A 15,791-nucleotide genomic window follows, 5' to 3' on the forward strand; every position below is an offset into this window, starting at 1 on the left:
AATGCCGATTAATAGATACAGAAGAAACTGTTATTTTAAAAAGGTTATCTCTGAATAGCAATATCATAAGCATACTTTTTTTTCTGTATTTCTCTCATTTCAGCTTTATAAAATAAGCATACATATCTTTTGTAAACACACTCACAATCCCCAACAAATACAACATATGCACATCTCCAGAGCACTCACTAGAGCCACTTTCAAAAGGAAAGCATATGCACAACAGCCCCAAGTACAAACGGCAAGAACATGGGCCGCCTGCCCTGTCCTAGAGAGCTCAGATGTCCCAGGGAGCTGGGCTAAAGCTCACAACAAAACAGGAAAACCAAACAAACCACCAAAGGCAGCACTGATATTTATGCAAGATTTTGGTTTGGTTTTATAGTAATTATGAGGGTGAAGAGATGTGACCCCTACTATGATGCCAATGACAAATGGTTAACTGATAAGAAGAAATGGAGAGGGCGAAGGCTGTAGAGCAGGTCAATATCAGGCTGTCATGAAGCCATTTGAGACACATAATTAATCTATTACTCACCTGGCGTCATCATTCATTGTAGTATGGTCAATAGGTGCCATGAAACTCAGTAGCTTGCTAAGGACATGAAACCTAAATAAAGCAGGAAGCAAACAGGCAGCAACATTAGTAACTATTAACCTAGGAGAGGAAACACATTCCATGAGTTAACAAACTCCAGAACCGATCACTGGAACATCTGGCTACAAAGTGGGATAGGGAAAAATTCATAGGCCCTTACCACTGTCGCTGGGATGACCAACTACAGTCATCCTATGGGATCTGTGGGGGAATGGTTCCAGGACTCCTCATGGATAAAAAAAATCCACAGATGCTCAAGTTCCTTATATAAAATGGCACAGTATTTGCATGTAATCTACACATACGGTCCCATATACTTAACTCATCTCTAGATTACTTAAAATACCTAATGCAGTGTAAATACTATGTAAGCAGTTGTTACAATATATTGTTTAGGGAATAATGACAAGAAAAAAGTCTGCACTTGTTCACAGGTATAGACACAACGATCCTTTCCCCAGGCGTGAATATTTTCAATCCTTGGTTGGTTGAATCCGCAGATGTGGAACTCACAAGTATGTAGGGCTGACTGTACATTTTTCCCTTTTTCGTTAATGCTACAGGAGAAAAGTCTGATAACAGCATATTGTAAATGACAGTTCAACACAAATTCATTTATAGCACAGCCTCAAAAAAGAATAGGTACACTTGTGCTTTTGAGCAATATACAACCCTTAAACATTATTCCAGACTAAAGACAATGAGGAATTGACTACTTCATTTTCTTCCTCTACATATATCTTAAGCATTTTTCATTTTAATAGATGTCATAAAAGTCATCTACTGGCAGCAGCAAAGGTAGTGGTATAGCATCTGAATGCAACACCTCATCAACACCATCCACACTGCCACTGGTTCCCCAAGTCAGAAAAGGGATCTGTAATTCCACGTCATCTCCATGCACTAGATCCAGGGGGTCTTTCATTTCCCCCACCTTTAAATGGAGAAACACAACTGAATTCACAATAAGTTTGATTCCTAGGTCTTCAGTCTAGGTACTATGGAAGTTACATCACCTACATTTCCCACCAACTGCAAAAAAAAATATTTTGTATGATGTGTTTGAGATTCTCTAGAAAATACATGACCTTATACAGTCCAAATCATACCAAAGATAACTCAAAAGGGTATCCTTTTCTTCTCATTATAATGTGCCCTCTCTATATACATAAAATAAAATTCTAACCCAAAAAACTCTACTAGGGCAAAACACTATCCATAAACAAAATGTGGTATTTTCATGTATTCAATACATAATATTTTAAAGTTTTAGGAACACTTCTATACTTCTATCAAATAATTTAATTATTTATTATATCACCCACAGCTCAGCCTCCCAAAGGTAATTCTTTATTTCAACAAACGAATTTTACAAGAATAATACTGATAAGATTTTCCCTATTATACAAGTAATAGTGGCAGGGTGCGGTGGCTCACGCCTGTAATCCCAGCACTTTGGGAGGCTGAGGCAGAAGGATCGCTTGAAGCTAGGAGTTCAAAACCCGCCTGGACAACATAGTAAGACCCTGTCTATACTCCCACATCAACAGAAAAAAAGTAATACAAAAGGTATAAAATACAAAAAATTAAAAAAAAAAATCCCACACAGAAAACACATACAGTTGGCTTGGCACAGTGGCTCATGCCTATAACCTGAGCACTTTGAGAGGCCAGGCAGATCGCCTGAGCCCAGGAGTTCAAGACCAGCCTGGGCAACATAGCACCACCCTGTCTCTACAAAAAGTAAAAAAAACTAGCCAGGCACGGTGACTCACGCCTGTAATCCTAGTACTTTGGGAGGCCAGGGGTGGGTCAGATCACCTGAGGTCAGGGTTCAAGACCAGCCTGGCCAACATGTTGAAACCCCATCTCTACTAAAAATACAAAAATTAGCCGGGTGTGGTGGCACACGCCTGTAATCCCAGTAAATAGGGAGGTTGAGGCAGCAGAATCTCTTGAACCCGGGAGATGGAGGTTGCAGAGAACCGAGATCACGCCACTGCACTCCAGCCTGGGTGACAGAGAGAGATTTTGTTTCAAAAATAAAACAAACAAACAAAAACCAAGAAGTAAAAAAACTGGCTTGGTGCAGTGGCTCATGCCTATAATCCCAACACTTTAGGAACCTGAAGCAGGTGGATCACCTGAGGTCAGGAGTTTAAGACCAGCCTGGCCAACATAGCAAAATCCTATCTCTACTAAGAATACAAAAATTAGCCGGGCGTGGTGGTGCGCGCCTGTAATCCCAGCTACTCGGGAGGCTGAGGGAGGAGAATCGCTTGAACCCAGGAGGTGGAGGTTGCAATGAGCCGAGATCAGGCCGCTGTACTCCAGCCTGGGCGACAGAGCACAACTCTGTCTCAAAAAAATAAATAAGTAAAATAAAAAAGTAAGAAAACTAGCCAGGCATGGTGGCATGTGCCTGTAGTCCCAACTACTCGGGAGGCTGAGATGGAAGGATTGCTTAAGCCTAGGAGGTTGAGACTGCAGTGAGCCCTCAGGTCTGGGTTTTGTAGCTCAGGCTGGAGTGCAGTGGTGTGATCACGGCTCACTACAGAGTATAAGCTTATCTAAAAAACAAAAACAAATCCCACACAAAATCCTTCTACCTATAGACAGTTGTTGTTATGTTTGTTTCACACAATGATCCTTTTACATATATATTCATATAATTTTGAATGAATTCTTTCCTCACCTAGCCTTATAAGCAATGTCCCATAAACAATTTATAAATGGCTGCATATAACGGTAGGAACAGAAGTACCATATTTTCATATTTTTGAACATATACATTGCTTCTAATTCTTCACTTCTTTTTGTTGTTGTCGTTGACACAGGGTCTCAGTCACCCAGGCTGGAATGCAGTGGTGCTATCTCGGCTCACTGCAACGTCTGACTCGCAGGCTCAAGCCATCCTCCCACCTCAGCCTCCTGAGTGGCTGGAACTATAGGAGTGTACCACCATGCCCAGCTAATATGCGTATTTTCAGTAGAGATGGGGTTTCACCATGTTGCCCAGGCTGGTCTCAAACTCTTGGACTCAAGTGATCCACCTGCATTGGCCTCCAAAAGTGCTGGGATTACAGGCGTGAGCCACCACGCCCAGTCTAATTATTCACTTTTTATAAAATGAAAAAAGACCTCTGTCTTTTGTTGGTGATGTTTTGTTTTGTTTTTTGAGATAGGGTGTTGCTTTGTTGCTCAGGCTGGAGTGCAGTGGTGCGATCACGGCCCACTATAGCCTTGACCTCCCGGGCTCAAGCCATCCCCCAACCTCTGCCTCCCAGCCCCCACCACCACCAAGGAGCTGGGACTAGAAGTGTGTGCCACCACGCCTGGCTAATTTTTAAATTTTTTTTTTTTTTTTTGTAGAGAGAGGGTCTTGCTATGTTGTCCAGGCTGGTCTCAAATTCCTAAGCTCAAGTGATCCTCCCACCTCAGCCTCCCAAAGTGCTGGAATTACAAGCATGAGCCACTGAGCCTGGCCAATACATAACCCTGAGATGTGAAATTGCTGAGTTGAAAGGTATGCACATGTAAACCCGACTGAGTCAAAATGCCCTCCCAAAAGTTGTGTCAATGTATGAGCATAAATATTTATATAACTTTTTATTTAAATATAAAGCAAAAATACTGTTAATTAAATGTATCTTTTAATGTCCTTAGGCCTCACTAAACTTCAGTGTCCATCTGAAAGTATGATTACTATTCTTGGCTGTGTCCACAGATGGGTTTAATTCACTTTCTAGACAAAGACTATGAACTATACTCTACAGTTGTGTTATGCAATGCAGTAGCTACTAGCCACACATGGCTACTATGCATTTGAAGTGGGGCTAGTCTGAACTGAGATGTACTGTAATTAAGTATAAGATACAAACCAGATTTTGAAGACTTGGGACAAAAAAAAAATACATGTCATCAATAATTCTTAAAATAATAAATTTTTGAAATAATATTTTTATATATTGGTAAATGAAATTTGTTATTAAAATCAAGTTCATCTTTTACTTTTTACTTTTTCAATGTGGCTACTAGAACATTTAAAATTGCATGTATAATATTAAATAATAAAAATACATATTAATATTTTTATTAGATGTCACTGCGCTGTAGAATATCTTTACATTTAATACAATATAGTTAATAACTATTAACTACATGATGAAATATAAGCTTTAGGAAGAAATCAGATTAAAGACCATTTAGTAATCTGTACTTAGCATAACGTATTCATCTAATCTCAATACTACTGAAAACGGGTGTATGTTTTAATATTAAATCACCTTTTCCCAACCATACTAAGAAAAGATAAATATTATTTTGTTGTGGAAGAACAGACCAACACAGTAAGACATCATATTATTAAAGGCTCGGGAGTTTGATCAACTTACATTATGATTTCTGATTAAATCATAACTAAATCCACTTATATGTAATGCTGACTAGAATACTGATAATCAATAATTATAATTACTGTATTTCCAAAAACCAAAATTTTTTTTAAAAAACATTATTTTCTAGCATCCAATTAGCAAGTCTGACCAGGCTGTATCATTTGAACTAATGAAGTGTTATTATTTAAACTGTTTCTAGAAGGTAATGTTAATCTTTGCTACATTTCTGGAAGTCTTACACGTACAACCCTATCACAAACAAGGAACAAAAACTGCTCAGTGTTGGGCCCTAGTATCAGTGATGATAGATGGCATACACTGTCTGTTCTTGAAGTCTAACTCTAGAAAGTTGTTTATAATATTCTCATCTAGCCTGGGAGGGCCACTTGGTTTAACCCCTTAGGAAAGGATGCTAAGGTAGCCAAGGCATCATTCTGATGCCTGTAGAGAGTTGGTCTTGCCAGTGAAACAACTCAATATCCAGAGATTAGAAGAGCAGGCTCTGGAATCAGACCAATTAGTTCAAATCCCAGTTTGCTACTTACTATGTAATGCTGGCAATGTTACATCACATGAATTAGCTCATTTAATCTGCATAACAACCCTATGAAATGTCACTTCTATGATCATACTCCTTTCACAGATGAGGACACTGAAGCACAGAGATGTAAAGAAATTTGTCCAAAGTCTCCAGGCCAGGAAATGGAAAAGTCAGCTTTCAAACCTAGGAAGTTTGGCTCCAGAGCTTGCGCTCTTTCTGCCTCTGCATGTAAATTGCTTAGCAGTGCCTGACCGGGGATTTCTGGAGATGTCCGTTGCTATGCTATTGCTGAGTAAAGACTACTCCCTGATTCTGACCACATCCTCACATTTATGGTCTCAAGATGAGCCAGGTGAGTACAGATGACAAAACCAAAACCAATTCAACACACATGAACTCATATTACAAACTTTTTGTTCTGTAATAATTTTAGGTTTCTAAGACCTCACATTACAACTTGCTGTGATGTCTCCTTATTCTGAAATCTGAGACAGTCCCTCAGTCCTTGTTTTCTCATTATTTTGACACTTGACGAGTGCAGGTCAGTTATTTGGTAGAGTGTCTCACAATGTGGGTTTGTATGCTGTTTTATGATGAGATTAAGGTTAGGCATTTTGTGGCAAGAATGCCACAGAAATGATGTTGTATCTTTCTACTGAAGACAGGGGGGTGTGGATATGTCTCTTTACTGGTGCTGTTCATCTTGAACACTTGGTTAAGGTGGCATCTGCTAGATTATTGCAAAGCCACTATGTTTCTCTTCGTAATGGACAAATATCTTGGGGGAGATACTTAGAGACCATATAAGTACAGTTTCTCCTCAAACTTTTGCCTATTGATTTTAGCATCTATGGGTGAACCTTGCCTGCAAAAATCATTAGGGTGGGGTTTCCCTAGTGGTGGTTTTCTATTTCTCTCATTCCCTCTACAACTGGATTCCAAAAGGCTTTTATGAAACAAACCAATCAAGACAGTAAAAGTTTACACAGAAATTCTAGAGGCCTTTTAAGTATGGAAAGTTTTAGTTTGAGGTTTCTGGAATTCTTCAGTAACCAAAGGCAAGTATTTCACGTGAAGAAATGTGATCACAAATGAAATGATGCTGCCCTTTGTGATTTCTCTGACGCACCAGGCGCTCCTGACCCCTTACTAAACAACTGTCTTGTATTCACCGCTGTCACTAACCTCCTCCTGCCCTCCTCCCTCAATGGCCACTGTTCCTCAGCATTCTTTACGAGCTCCTCTTACCCTGTCTATCTCACGTATGTTGACATTCTTCAGGATTCTACTCTTGTCACTCTGTATTCTTGTCACACTGTACTCTCCCCGGGAAACAGCAATTAAGCTGTTGCCAAACTATCAACTAATAAATACCTACATCCTCCTCTCGACTGAAAAATCTCTCAACTTGGATTTCTGAAGGGTCAGAAACTGAATCCACTCCTTCCCTCAAAAAACAACAACAAAAAAGATGTTCTCCTTGCAGCCCCTCTTTTACACATATCAATGATTACTACCAAGACCTATCTAGTTCCCTGAAACCCTGGGAGTCATTCCAACCTTCTCACTTTCCTTTACCTCTTCATGTGCGGCCACTCCTAAGTAAGAACTACTCACCTGTATAAATGTCTCTCAATGTGTCATCTCCTATTCCTTCCAGGCCTCGCTCTCATAACTTTCTAGTCCTTTATAGAAAATCTCCTACAATTACCTTTTTTTTTTTTTTTTTAGACGGGGTCTCGCTCTGTCACTCAGGCTGGAGTGCAGTGGCATGATCTCTGCTCACTGAAACCTCTGCCTCCTGGGTTCAAGCAATTCTCCTGCCTCAGTCTCTGGAGTAGCTGGGACTACAGGCACATGTTATCACACCTGGCTAATTTTTGTATTATTAGTAGAGACGAGGTTTCACCATGTTGGCCAGGTTGGTCTCAAATTCCTGACCTCAAGCCATCCACCTGCCTCAGCCTCCCAAAATGCTGGGATTACAGGCGTGAGCCACTGCGCCCAGCCAATCATCTTTCTAAAATGTGAATGTGATAACAATATTCCTCTGCCTAAAATCTTTCAATGACTCACTACAGTCTACAGAATAAAGTCCAAAATTCTTAACATGGCCATGATCTATCATTCACCCATGCATGCAGCCTTATCTCCTGTCATTCTCTCATATTCACTTTTGGTGCCTGTACAGGCCAGTTGGTCCTAGCAGTGAAACAATTCAACATCCAGAGGTTAGAAGAACAGGCTCTGGAATCAGACCAATTAGTTCAAATCCCAGTTTGCTACAAAAGTCTCTGCCAAAACAAATTAATTACAGTTCCCAAAATGGGCCCCACACTCTCTCAAGCTTACAAACCTTTTTGCACACATTCTCTTTGCCTTCCACTGGGCAAACACCTACTAATCTCTCAGGCTCAGTAAGGATGTCTTCTTGTGCAAGTCTTCCTGAGCAGTCTGCATCCCTCAAGGGTGGAGCAGGATTATTTCTACTGCTACACCACCCACACAGTACCTCAGTTAGCTAGGGTCTGCCACCCTCTCCAGACTAGTTGGCTTTCTGATTCTGTGGGTTCAGCATCTACAGATTTAATCAACCATGGATCAAAAATACTTAAGACATAAATGATTGTGTCTACATTGAATATGTCCCAATTTTTTTTCTTGTTATTATTCCCTAAACGGTGTAGTATAACAATTATTTATATGGCATTTGTATTGAATTAGGGATTATAAGTAATCTAGAGACTATTTAAAGTATACGGAGGATGCGTGTAGGTTATATGCAAATACTATGCCATTTTATATAAGGAAATTGAGCACTGTGGATTTTGGTGTCTGTAGGGGTGGGGGTGTGGGAGTGTTTGTGCGTCCTGGAACCAATCCTCCACATATACCACAGATGATGTGTATGCTCCCTGAGGGCAGACTGGGTCTTAACTACCACCTAATGACCATCTTCCTAGAGGGTGAAGGACAGTAAAACCACTTATTATTTAATATTTTCATGTTTAACCCTGTTTAAAAAGAATGTCTCTTGCCAGAATAAGATTTTACTGCCTCTGGATAGATGAGAATGTGGGGATCTCCACCGCTATCGAAATGCTGCAAAAGCAAAGGTATCTAATTGCACTGACACATACCTGTAATCAACAGTTTAATGAAGCTAGTTGAATTCATTAATATAAAAAGCAGTTGCTATTAAAACAAAATCCTGGTTTTTTTCCTTTCAAACTGATAAATCGAACATTTTTGAATGCCTACTATGTACCAGATATTTGCACATGATTTCATTTAATTCCCATACCAAATCCCCAAAGCAGGATTATCTCCACTTAGTAAATGAGAAAAGTGAGGCCCAGAGAATAAAGAACAAAACCAAAATCATATCACCAGACAGAGCCAGGATTTGAACGCAAGTCTTGTGATTTGAAATCCTAAGCTCTTCCTTCTAGAGAACATTTATGTCCTCATAAAATTACAATTTTAAAAGTACATTACTGGAGAAAAACTTGATCCCCAAAATAAAGAATAAGATAATTATTCAGCCTAGTCACCTATGAAGTACTATTAGTAACATTCTTCTTTAAATCCTTGAAGTGGGCTGGGGGGAGACAGGTACAGAAGAGACGTGTCAGTAAACAAATAAATGAACACTAGGAAAAGAGACTGACCCAACCTTGGAATACTGGTAGCAATAATAATGACAGTAGTAATGGCAATAAACACTTATATAGTGCTTACTATGTACCTGGTGCTATTCTAAGAGCCATACATATACTATTCATTTAATCCTCACAGCAACCCTTCAAGGCTGGTATATTATCATATCCATTTTACAGATGAAGAAACTAGCACAGAGTTAAAGGGTCTTGCCCAAAGTAGCTACTAATCAATGTCAAAGCTGGGATTCAAACTCAGGCAGTCTGGGTCTTAAGTCCATGCTCTTCACCTCTAAAAATGAACCTAGAGAACTATGAAAATTTGGAAATTTCAAGATATAAAAAGAGGTAAGCAAATTCTAACAATTTAACCTGAGATTTAAAAAAAGCGACCCTAAATCAAAGGATGATACTTTGCAAAGTTGATGATACTGTGTACTTTTGCAAAGTTAAAGAAAAATCAGCATTTCCTGATGAGTTGTGGTAAATACTAAAACAAGTTAATTAAAGTAACTGAAAAAATCTACTTCTCTGAAGATCTTTAAAAATCAGACCCACATTTGTCTAAAGGGAATTTAATGACAGGCAGGTTCTAATAAGGATGTGGGTTTAACTACCTGCCTGAAACTGTCCTAAAACAAGTTAAGATTTTCTCTCAGTGTGCACCTGAATTACAGGCAGTCTCTTTGACACTGAGACTTTGTGTGATGATACTGTGTTTCACACACACACGGCAGTTACCAAGTCTAACAGTACAGCGAGGTCAGTTTCCACTTTGCTCCTTCTCGTATGTGTGCCCTTATAAAACTCTGTAAAGAACTCACAGGGGAGGGTTTTCCTAAACTCAGCAATTTCTCTATTTTCTCATAAACATTTTATTTCTCCTCTCATTTAAAAACTTTGTTAACATTCCCTGTAGTCCTTCACTTATATCTTTTTAGCATACTGTGTGCACATATGGCTCATGAAAATGGACCAATAAGACAATAACATTTTTATTTTTATTATTTTTTTTTAGATGGAGTCTCACTCTGTAGCCCAGGCAGGAGTGTAATGGCACGATCTTGGCTCACTGCAACCTCCGCCTCCCGGGTTCTCCTGTCTCAGCCTCCTGAGTAGCTGGGACTATAGAAGCCCACCACCACACCCAGCTAATTTTTGTATTTTCAGTAGAGACACCATGTTGGCCAGGATAGTCTGGATCTCCTGACCTCAAGTGATCCGCCCACTTCAGCCTCCCAAAGTGCTAGGATTACAGGCATGAGCCACTGCGTCTGGCCATAACATTTTTATATGTTTCTATAGAAATTAATTGTTAAAATTAATACAATTTCAACTATCTTTTGTTTTCTTATTTTTTTCTCTTTCAAAGGAATGCATATATTATTTCACTCATCCATTCACAACAGTAGCACAAAAGTCAATGAAACTATATTTCCATTTTAGAATAAGAAAAACTGAGTTGCAAAAACCTTCAAATATTGTTTATTTTTCTGATCCTTAAAAACAGAATCATCAGAAGAAAAAGAAAAATGACATAACAGCCAGAATGAAAGAGAAGAGATACATACACAATATATGTTGACATTTTTTCCGAAAAGGAACTCACCGAAGTTTCCTGCCTTTGCTGGCTTTCCTATCTACTTTTTTGTGGATTTTGCTTCGTAACTTCTGGATTGCAAGCCACTGCCTGGAAAATTCACAAGCAATATTATGCATCATCACTAACAAAAATAGTTATACATATTGACAAATTGGAATTATTCTAACAACCTGCAGAAAGAAATCATCAACCTACATCAAGTTCCTTAAGATAGTTTGGGGCCAAACTGACTAATCAATTGAACAGGATTTGTGTAATGGTAAAACAGCAAATGGCAGCTGGGAAATTCTACAGCAAATTTGGTTAACAATGCTCCTTAGTATTTGGAGTTGCTGTGACAAGCACTAAATCTACCAGTCTGCAGGCAAACCCATCAAATTTAGTATAGCTGCTTGGGTTTTCTTTTAATGTTTTAGCTATGCAGCATGTTCTATTACTAATGTTGCAACTGCTGGTTGGTTTGAATGCATGAATTTTTAAAATCTAACTCTCCCTTTGGTAATCCTTCAGTGCTTTTTCTTGTGCTTTCCAATTTTTGCTAATTTTTAAATAATTATCCACTACTGATACTGATACTAGTTTTCAATTGTTTTAAATTGTTTAATTTTATTTGTTTTAAATTGTTAATTTTCATTTCATCTATAAATACTTCAGTACGTGTTGCTATACAAGAGGAGATATAAGGACTCTTCTCCCCTCAATATAATCTCAATACCATTACCACATCTAAAAAAAAAAGTCAACAATAATTCTTTATTATCAAATATTCAGTCAGTCTTCACATTTCCTGGAATGTCTCAATTTTACAGTTGGCTTGTTTGGATCAGAATCCAAACAAGATTCACATATTCTGCAGTCATTTTAGATACGAAGGAATTAATTTTTCAATAAGGGATACTAGGCTAAGAAAATCTTCATAAATTGCTCATATGAACTAAAGCGAAAAAAAAGAAAAAGAAGGAGAAACAGCAGCAGCAGCTAGTCATCTTACCTGATTTATACAACGAAAACTCAACACCAGAAAAAAAAAAAAAAATCTAGGGAAATCCAATTACTGTAATCTTAATATAATCTTAATTACCATAATCTATTTTATTGTAAAGTCAGATAAATGTACAATATAATCACCACTTAAATGCAATTTGCTCTATCACATTAAATTTATAGTGAACAGCTCTCTATAACATTCCAGAGATAAACGAAACATCAACAACATCCTACCCTAAAATTCAAATAATATTTTACTCAAATAAAATTATTTCATCAACACAAATTTTTCACTGCTTTCTCGAAAGGCTGCTCTGCCTAGAATCCCATTCTGGCACTTGCAGCTTTTGTTTCCTTTCATGCTTTTGCAAATTATGGCTCATGGCTATTTAAATGTACACTATTCATTAGGTAGCACTCTAAATGCCCTTTTTATTTTCCAACCACAGGATGAAGCATACACACAAGAGCCTTCCTTCACTACTTTACATTCTGCCCTGACATCTGGGTAATGCTGCCACGTACCATTTCTAATTGTGCTGAAGCTTTTACTGAAGGGGTGGAGGCCTAAATTAGGGCAGACTCTAAAAAAGCAGATTCGACTGAGAGCAAGGAACCTGTTGTGTGCAGTGCCATGTTCTGACAGCTGAGAGCTCACATTTGGGTGGCTGCTTTGTATCCACTGGTCAACAGATTGATATGGATACAATCACAACGCAAACCAGGGAGCAAAGAGCATCAGAAAGACTTGGGAAAACAAACTCTGAAAACAAACACATTGGTGTTTTATAATTTCTTTTCAAATTGTACTTTAGGCAATGTAGGGTAAACAATTAGTCACGTTTTCTTTCTAGCTCTTGTTATCTTGCTTAACTTCAATAATTATAGGACCAATCATTGCTTTGCAGGTAGACTTAAAGGAACTCAAGGGGAGAAACTATTACATAGGCTGCTTGCATGAACAGAAAGCTGTATCTAGATTACCTTCCCATGGCCACCTGATCGTTGGGATCCAAGGAGCTGGTCTTCCGTTCTATGAGTTCTCGAAGGAGCTAGGGGAAAAAGGAAAGCAATAAATTTATTTATCATCTTCCAGTACAACTGGTTTAAAAGGGCAGAGAAGGAATTCTGAATGGCATAGTGACAGCTCTAAAACTACAATCAATAAGGGACAACACAGTGGCAAGAGCATTACTGAATTCCCTTTAACCCTTTCATAGTTATATATCTTTAAAAAGGTGGCTCTAGCAGTAGCTGAGAACAGAAGTCCATTTGGAAGACTTATTGTACTGCAGTTCATTTCAAATACATCAATGAGTGTGCAACATTCCCTTCATTGTTTTTATGATTAGTTTTGTTCACTCCATCGATATCAATGGAGAATCTTTAAAAGGTCAGGTGGGAAGGGCCATGTGGCAAAAAGGGAAATGCATCAGCTCCTCACCAATAGGATAATGGTGCAAGGTTAACTTCTGAACTATAACCTCCAACAGTCAGAAAGGTCTTCCTCAGGCAAAAAGCCTTTACTGTTCGTAATTAAAAGTGTGCGCATCATCCTCTTGTTTCCCATACCTGCTACTCTACCATGCTTGGTATTAAGTGATTTAGCCACACATGATACCAACACATTCATAGCCAAAAAATTTTAAGAGGGAGGGAACCTAAAGAAAGTCATTTGTATACTGCAAATATACCACAGAAGATTAGTCTCTCGTCCCATATAATAAACTCCATGGGAGTTATTCTAAATGACTCTTCTACTGTCATTTTAACCCTGACTCCACTGCACCCAGTTGAAATCTGCGTCTGTACCTTTCGTACAGACTTATGAATCTGCACTGAATCTTAAAAGTCCTGGGTGAAGAGAAGCAATGGTTTTAAAAGTTAAACACTAAAGGAGAAAAACCCTACATTACGATAATAGAACTACAAGTACTATATGCAGAGAAAGAGAAACAGAGATTAAAATTCCAAAAATCTTCTGAGAGAAATTTAAGTGAAGACGCTAAGATAAACTAGTTCTGCTAATCATCTGTCAATAATCCAAGTTTGACCTTAAAACTTGTTTCTTCATAAAAATTAGCCATTATTTTGTAGGTGAGGCACGGTGGCAATAGAGATATTTCACCAAATCAAATAGCTGAAGCCTGTGGGAGGATGAAGAAACAGAAATAAATCCCTCTGAAAGCAGGTCTCTTTCTAATGTCATATGTTTATGTAAGTAGGCCTGGAAGAAGTAAAATAAATTTATAAAAATATTCACTTCCAAAAGATGAATCTTTATTGAAAAAGGGAAAAGGATATCTCAATTGCAATTAGAAAACCTCCCGTGATGTTTTTTCATTTGCTTATTTTGGACATTATTACCACAGCAATTATGTTTAAGAATGCAGGGACCAGAAGCCGCTGGTTTTATTATCACTAGAAAACAGCAAGCTATTTCTCTACCCTGTTTATCTGATTGATTCCCAACATCTTTCTGGCAGCCAATCTATCAGTTTATCTCTCCTACTTCATCACAGTCACTTCTGGCAGCTAAATACAAGATCCAAATCCAGTGTTACACAGACATACGACACAGTAAACCTATGTAACACTGCTGCTGTGTAAACAGCTGCCCTTAAGGCTAAGCAGAAATGGGCTTCTGGTTCCCAGTCAATATTCTGTCAGAAGCAAGGAGTAGGGGGAGTGAGAGGGAGTGGTTAATAATAATTATAAAGAAGAAATAAAAGAGAAAGAAAAATAAAAAGGAAGGAAAATAATGGAATAATTGCATTTCATTGCCCTTACCTTGTTCCAGCCACACAAAAGATTACAACAACCATTCCTGGTTTTCCTAATTTTCTCAGATCCCTTGAGACTGGGCAGTCAGGGTCACTGGGGAGGAAGTGCTCATGGAAGGCTGCCCCAGCACAACAGGGTGATCCTCGGGAAGAATATGCCCTTGCCGAAGGCTGGAAATTGGAGCTCACAACTGCAGTGGATCTATTACACTTGCAGTGGTCTCCACAATTCCAACACCAAGTTGGTGCAGCATTTACTTTCAAGCACTTTGTGTACTATATATAGTCTGAGCTGCATTTTCACACACAAGCGCTCTGTATGACTATTTTTACTCATTCATGACTTGGAAGATTGTTTTATTGGTCTCTCTAGCTAGGTGTAGTTTATTCAGTCCAATATTTCAGAAGATTCTGTTGTGTCCATGGTAAGAAAAAGAAAGCAACAACAACAAAAAATACAGTTAAACAAATATTACTGTTTCCCACAGCTACCATTATCACTGGGTTTAAATTTAATTATAAAATTGCTTTCAAAAAAGTTGCTAAAAAAAAAAGATTTGAGGATATTGGCTGAAGAATTCAATTTTCTGATTTTAATTTGTATAGCTTTAACTTTACAAATAAACCTTTCTACTAAAATTCAAGTTTCTGATACAATTATTAGAGCCTTTTATTTCAACAATGATGATACAGTATTTGTAGTAATTTTCTATGTGATTTGGAAAATGGAGAGAGAGATAAAATGTTTTTGCTCTAGTCTGTTAAAATTCCTCCAGAGAATCAATTCAGAAAGGCTTGATTATACCTCTAGTCCTAGGGGAAAATCATAGATACAGTTAGGTTTTCAGGTCGGCCACAGAAACCTATTTAACCCATACCAATATACCTGAGGAACAGCACTAATAGTACTACTAAGCATCTAATCAACATTTATAATACTTTCACTAGAAAAAAATGCATGCTAGAAACAGTTAAAAATGGCAGATTGAACACATTAGTTTATCTCTTCTCAACCCCTTTAAGAGACAGTTGAGGAATAAAATAAATACTAACTTACAAGAAAAAAGAGAAAGGGAGAGCTAATGAGTGCATATTTTCATAAATTTTTCCAAGACAGTAAGGACATGCAGGAGTTATCACCCAAATGCCCAGAGTGAATAAAAGTGAAGATGAAGCCAATTGTATTAGGCTGCAGAATTCCTGTGAGGATCAGCTCTCTGGCA

At 38.2% G+C, this 15,791-nt stretch overlaps 2 protein-coding genes across 2 annotated transcripts in view; both read right to left on the bottom strand.

Moving 5' to 3' along the window:
• Positions 1–15,791, bottom strand: part of TADA2A (transcriptional adaptor 2A) — a 556,520-nt gene that overhangs the window by 456,671 nt on the left and 84,058 nt on the right. The window lies entirely within an intron of this gene.
• Positions 1–15,791, bottom strand: part of AATF (apoptosis antagonizing transcription factor) — a 111,810-nt gene that overhangs the window by 24,446 nt on the left and 71,573 nt on the right. Inside the window, exons 9-11 of the mRNA XM_050764605.1 lie at positions 12,770–12,837; positions 10,805–10,885; positions 539–610 (exon numbers count right to left, since the gene is read on the bottom strand). Coding sequence (XP_050620562.1) covers positions 539–610; positions 10,805–10,885; positions 12,770–12,837 — 221 coding nt within the window. The remainder of the gene's footprint in view (positions 1–538; positions 611–10,804; positions 10,886–12,769; positions 12,838–15,791) is intronic.

Source organism: Macaca thibetana, chromosome 16 (genome assembly GCF_024542745.1).
Source record: "Macaca thibetana thibetana isolate TM-01 chromosome 16, ASM2454274v1, whole genome shotgun sequence".
Classification (NCBI taxonomy): Eukaryota; Metazoa; Chordata; class Mammalia; order Primates; family Cercopithecidae; genus Macaca; species Macaca thibetana.